The 6158-nt window shown below is 43.7% G+C and overlaps 1 protein-coding gene across 1 annotated transcript in view; it reads right to left on the bottom strand.

The window, feature by feature from the left end:
• Positions 1 to 648: 648 nt before the first annotated feature.
• Positions 649 to 6158, bottom strand: part of RAB35 (RAB35, member RAS oncogene family) — a gene marked incomplete at its 5' end in the record, with an annotated part of 11285 nt that continues 5775 nt past the window's right edge. The window contains 3 exons of the mRNA XM_010010390.1: positions 649 to 3333; positions 3866 to 3990; positions 4085 to 4209. Of these exons, the coding sequence (XP_010008692.1) occupies positions 3205 to 3333; positions 3866 to 3990; positions 4085 to 4209 (379 nt within the window). The remainder of the gene's footprint in view (positions 3334 to 3865; positions 3991 to 4084; positions 4210 to 6158) is intronic.

Genomic DNA, 6158 nt, shown 5'->3' with positions numbered 1-6158 from the left:
TGGGTTTAGCCATGAAACACAGATGGACAATGAAACACCCCCAGCTTGCACCAGCTGCAGTTCAGACCATCTACACCTCCTCCTCAGGATCCCCTCTACACAGTCACACCACACCAGCACAGACAGAAGAAAAGGCACCTTCCACAGCACATCTCCATCACGCTTCTCCAGGAGGGAGGACTTGCCTTCAAGAGCCTGCTTGCACATCAAGGGTGGGGAGGGGTAAGCAAATACTAAAAGGGCAATGAGCACAGGAATGGCTGCATGGTTCCTACATAGAAAAATGTTAATTCCCTGGGAAACAAGGACAGACTCCATCAAATCAACTCGGGGTCAGCCCCTTGCTGCCTTTGAAAGCAGAAGCTTTCAAAACTCACTCAACACATCTTGTTGAACAGGAAGACAAAAGATTACAGCAAAATCATGAGCATCTCACACCAAAATAAGCCTACCAGTTGCAGCTTAATGTTTCATTCACATCTCAAACTAGAACAGCAACTAAACATCTGACAGCATGAATTGTGGATGTGCCAATACCTCCCTCCCAGGTAAAAAACCCTCTACACGCAAGCCAAAATGCTCACCCCTCGCTTGCCACCCTGCACCTCCACATGCTGGACAGCAGAGGAAACAGAGCCTCGAAAAAGATTTGGCAGCTTGTAACCTTTATTTTTAGTTTTTTAAAATTATTTAAAAAGCATAATTAGAAACTTTCATTACAGAAATAATCCTAGCAAACCAGTTAGACATTCCATTGCTCAACACTTAGGAAACTTCACATCAGCACCACTAGAGACACAGTCCCCACCCCTTACAAGTGAATCCTCAGTGGCGAGAGCAGAGGTAACTGCTTCTCTACAGCCAGCTCGAGGGAAGAAGAAAACCAAATAAATCCCACTTTAAGCCAGGAAGTTGGACACCTGGATTGGCAAAGTTCAAAGTGTGGCCACACAGACCTGGACTCAAAGAGGACCAATCTTTCCATATAAGAGAACACTCCAGGCTTGGGTGCACCATTTCCTCATTTTATTGCATCATTTCCAGTAAATTCAGACAGATTCTTTATTTCTGCCTATATGAAGTTACTCCCTCCTAGATCTGCACACACGCTACCACGAGTCCCAGACTAATGCAGCTGGGCCCTTTAATCTGAAAGGGGTAACCATAACAGGACAGCTTCATCTCAACAGGAAGGCCTTGAGGACTGACCCAGCTCCTCCCCTGGGCACACACCACATCCGACGCCAGAGAGCAGACAGGATGGACTGGTGTAACTGCAGCCACCACCTTCCACAGCCGCACAAGTCTTACCATTATCAGAGCTCACACAAGCAATACATCCTAGCTCGTTCTTATTCTTGGGTTACCAACGAAAGATATGTGAAGAAAAGAGATGGGTGAAGGCAGCTGGATACATACTCCCAGCACCTGAACTGATTAAAACCCCCATGTGTCACACATTCATTGTTTGCATTTTTAAAAAGTCTCTAAAGTGATTGATTGTGATGTGATTGTATGATCAGGGCTCTTACCACAACCCATAGAATCTAAAACAATGCAGGCAAAGTAAGTGACTTAAAATTTAGCCTCTCCTGGGGAAGGGGGAGGAAAGGAGAGAAGTGGGCTGATTCAAAGCTCATGGACAAGGGTGAATCATACCCTACCAAACCAAGGCCAGCGATTCCATTGGGCCACTTACTGACAAACGGAGTACGTCCACCTTCAAAGGCCTTAAAGGAAGTCATACCCTCTATGTCTTTTAGTAATTTTCAGAAAAAAAAAAACCCTTCTTTTATTATTATTTAGGCTATTATTCAGGTGCTGAGCATGTACTTTGAGCCCAGACATTTGATATTTTAGTTACACACACACACACTCTCCACCTTGAACTACATCTACTCAGGCTGATGAACTGAGCCCTTGTTTTCCCAGAAAGGCCAACAAGGGCCAGGAAAACGTTGCTGAGCATAGGGAGACCAGTTTGTTTCCAACGGTGATCCTCCACCACCACATAACCCAAGCAAGCAAGCTTTCCATTTCCTTACATTTAAACAGCAGTCCTCCTTTCTGATAGAAGAATCCTGGGAATGATCCTGCAGCAGCTTTCATATTCAGACATAAATCCAGAACAGCTGGATTTATTTTCATGCCTCTTCTCTCTCCAAAACAAAAGCTTTGCCACCAAAAGTCACATTCCAGTCCAGATCGCCTATTTGTGGACAGGGCAATGAGGAGAAGTTTGGGTTTTTTTGGCAGAATCACATGGGTTTTGTTGTTCTCAAAAGAAATGGACCCTCACTTAGACCCTGGCAAACCAGAAGCAGAGGTCAAAGAGTTAAACTTTGCTTCTAAAAATTAAAAAAAAAAAAAAAAAAAAAGAAAAAGTTTTATCCAAATAACTCCCACTTCTGCAGGTGGGAAAACAGGTCAGTTTGTTTTTCAGTATCTTGATATAAACTAAAGGAGAGCACAGGTACAGTTGGGCTGCAGCACAAGAAGGTGAAACCCAAGGACCCAGCCCCAAATCTGGATCATGGCAAACTGAAATTCAAGGCCCCAGCAGCAGCACCAGCTGCCAGCCCAGGGGCTGGTGAAGTGAAACCCCAGGCTCCAGCAGCAACACCTGCAATCCTGGTACCTAGAAAAACAAAGCCTGAGCCCCAGTAAAAGCCTGGAACTCCGGGTGAAGCCACAGGCCCCAGGGGCACCAGTCGCCAGCCTGGAGCCCAACAGAAAGGAAGCCAGAGGCCCCAGGAAGCAGTTGCTGCCAGCCTGGGGCCAACTCGGATTAAGAACTTTGTACTATTTCTTTAAAAAGATGAACTCTACAGTCCATGATTGGTTGACATTAAGAAGGCAGAAGCCAAAGCACAACAGGGAGGCGAGGCTGGTTAAAGCAATATACATTATATACAAACTCTTGGGTTAATTAGTCCACTTGGTAGGCAACGTCCTTCTTGTCTACAAGGCGCACTGGAATGAGCAGGGGAGGAGAGGGGGGCAAGATTCCATCCGATACCTTCTTGGCACTGCAGTGGTAAGGTGCCAGCGCCTCTTGATAGAAAACATGGAGAAAAAATAATCTTTAAATAACGGCACAAAACTGAGAAAGTCCTCCCAAAGCCTGCCCCAGTGGAATTGCCCGAGTCTAGCTGGAGGGGCTGATCTGTCTGAGAGCAGAGTCTCTGCAGCAGGGAAAGGGCATTAGCAGCACCGCTTCTTCCTTTTACTGTTCTTCGTTAGCTTCACCACATCATTCTGTTGCTGCTGTTGCTGCTTTGCTAAGTTTTCTTTCTTTGCCCGCAGGACTAGCTCTGTAATGCAATTAAACATCTGCAAGAGAAAACAAGCAAGTTCAGATGAGCCAGGGACTCGGGCAAGTTTTGTGTGACGCTGTTCTTTTGAAGCAACTTTTCTAGGCATTTCATAATGGTTCAGAGATCTTCCTCAATCCACTATGGGCCAAGTGAAAATCCAGTACCTGCTCCCAAGCTAAATCAGTAACACCTCTATCTCCTTTCCTAAATGAGCAAATAAAAACAGGTCAGTTTGGCAACTGAGGCCAGGAGCGAAGACTGGGCAGTCCCACCTCCTAGCAGCATTCTCCCTAGTGACAAGTCTTTCCTGAGTTCACATCTAATATGTTACCATTGTAAAGCTAGTGAAAATGCAGTGTGGGCTCCTTCATTTCACTTCCCCAACTCTTCCAAACACAGCTGGAAGTCTCTTTTTCACGTTACCTACTCACTTGCAACATGTACAAAGCATTTTCTTTCTTCCTCAACGAGAAGAACGTAATTTTTATTTTTCTCCAAACCAATATCCCCACATAGCCTTATCTGTATTCTTCTGCACATTATATTACCTCTTCCACATTAATATTTTCTTTGGCGCTGGTCTCAAACAACTGGATCTCCATCTGCCCAGCAAATTTATAGGCATCTTCTGTTTCTACCACTTTTCGCTCTGGGTCATCATTCTTATTCCCCACTTAAAAAAGGAAAGGAAAAGGAAAAAAGTCAGTTTGGTACTTCAGCAGGTCAGCCCACTATAGAACATGTTGTAACTCTGATTAGGAACTCACCTAGTATCCGGCAGACATCATCACAGTTCTGATTAATTTCATGCAACCACCGTTTTACATTCACAAAAGATTCTGCACTTGTTACATCGTAGACAACAATGACCCCATGTGTTCCTCTGTAATACCTGTGGAGCAGGAGACAACAAATGTTAACTCAAGCTGTGTATCAGCTCAGCTCTTTCTCTTCCATTTAGCTTCTACAAGATTCGTAACAAATCCCCAAGTTACTGCAATCAAGTGCTCCCATTTTCTTTCCACTGGGAGTCATTTAATTCTTTTACAACACACTATTCCTCTAAACCTACAGAGTTCCCTGCTCGTTTAGTCTACACAAGTAGGTTTTGAAGTCCAATGACTGCTGTTTACTTCCTTGTTCATGTTGTCAAGACCTTCAAAGATTAATAGTGTCTTCCAGCTATATGAGCAAAAGGTAGCAGCAGTGCCCCCAGTACGTCCTCGGAACTGGCTGCGATGTGAACCTTCACATTGTACATGCCACATCAAGTTTTTGCAGTCATTCTGTATCTGTGAAAGATCATTTACAGACTAAGGTTTCAGCAGATCTCCAAATATACCCAACCCTCAGTCACAGTTCTCTTGAGCTCACAAAAAATTCTCTCTTATTGAGCGACTGTGTTCTGATCGCACCTTCCTACTCAACAGATCAACTCCATATGTGCATCCAATGCGCTCTACCTTTAGCCATTAAAAACAAGCTTCATTTTGGTTTATTCCCATTAGCCTTGGGCAACTAGCACCTTTAAATGATGATGAACAATTCTGACAGGTAAGAAAAATAATCTGAATTCAAGTTCCAACATTATCACCTGCATAAAGGTAGACAGTATCTGCACCATGAGAATGCTACATAAAAATAGCAAGCTTCTCAGTTTCAGCCACATTCACAGCTTTTCCTCTATTGCAAATTAGGCAGCTTTGACCAAAAGAAAAAGTAATTAAAATCATTGACAATGAGGTCTTCACCAGCATCCAGTGTTTTATATTTGGTGTAGCTTTATTCTTTCCCTTTCATGCCCTAAAAGTCATTAAGATTTTTAAGAAAACCAATTCCAGAACTCAACATACCAAAATCAAGGGTTTTCCCTTAAATTGTGACAGCCTTTCTAGATCTTGATCTCTTACCGCAAGCACCTCTTGCAGCAGTCTTCCTTCCCCTGCACTTTAGATGTCCACTGTGACTACTCTGGTCCTCTTCAATAAATTATTCCAATTCAGCAAGGACACCTTTGAGCTTCAAAGCCTCCTAATCTAATCCAAACCTACTGCCTTTCAGATCTCAAATCTTCAGCTTGCTTCTGCTACCAGTGCACTTGAGCCAGTTCCTCTCTCTTCCCCACCTTCCCCTCATCAACCCTTCTCTAGCAGAAGCCACTTGTCTATATCAACCATCAAGACAGACTTCCACAGGCAGACATATACCGCACACAGAGTGCACTCATCTCCCCCACCCCTTTCCTCTCATCATGACTTTGCAGTGACAATCACTGGGTATCAAATACTCCTCTATCATATGATATATACTCTATGGAAGTAGGAGAGCCTGCTCCTACTGCTCACCTGGGCACTTACAGAAGACAGTCAAATAATTCTTCCATGCATGTTTTACCAGGAATTTATGCTGTACATTCACTTCCCTTGGCAAGAACTAACTCAGATAAGAATTACTTATTCCCAGCCCATTAGAGATCCTGTACTTTCAAATATTCTTGTCGTAGAATCACAGACTGGATTGGGTTGGAAAGGACCTTAAGATCATCTAATTCCAACCCCCTGCCACGAGCAGGGACACCTTCCACTAGTTCATTCACAATCAGTTCCTTTAAGAGCTTCAAAACTTGTTACAGCACTGTATTTGTGCTTTGCTAAAAGCTCAACTTTGTTTCATAACTTAGATCATTTAGAGGCAAAAACATTCCATAGCCTGAATCCACATGGTGCCAAAATAACCCATTTTCTCCTGCCGCTAACATGCACTGCAGACCATTTTGGATGAAAAACTGTTTCGTGCAATAATATCAGAAAGGAAAAGCTCTCCAACCCTATCAACACACTA

This window comes from Nestor notabilis, unplaced genomic scaffold (assembly GCF_000696875.1).
Source record: "Nestor notabilis isolate BGI_N333 unplaced genomic scaffold, ASM69687v1 scaffold14452, whole genome shotgun sequence".
In the NCBI taxonomy this organism is placed as follows: Eukaryota; Metazoa; Chordata; class Aves; order Psittaciformes; family Psittacidae; genus Nestor; species Nestor notabilis.
Note: the sequence above shows the minus strand (reverse complement) of the source record. Positions and strands in the feature narration are given on the sequence as shown.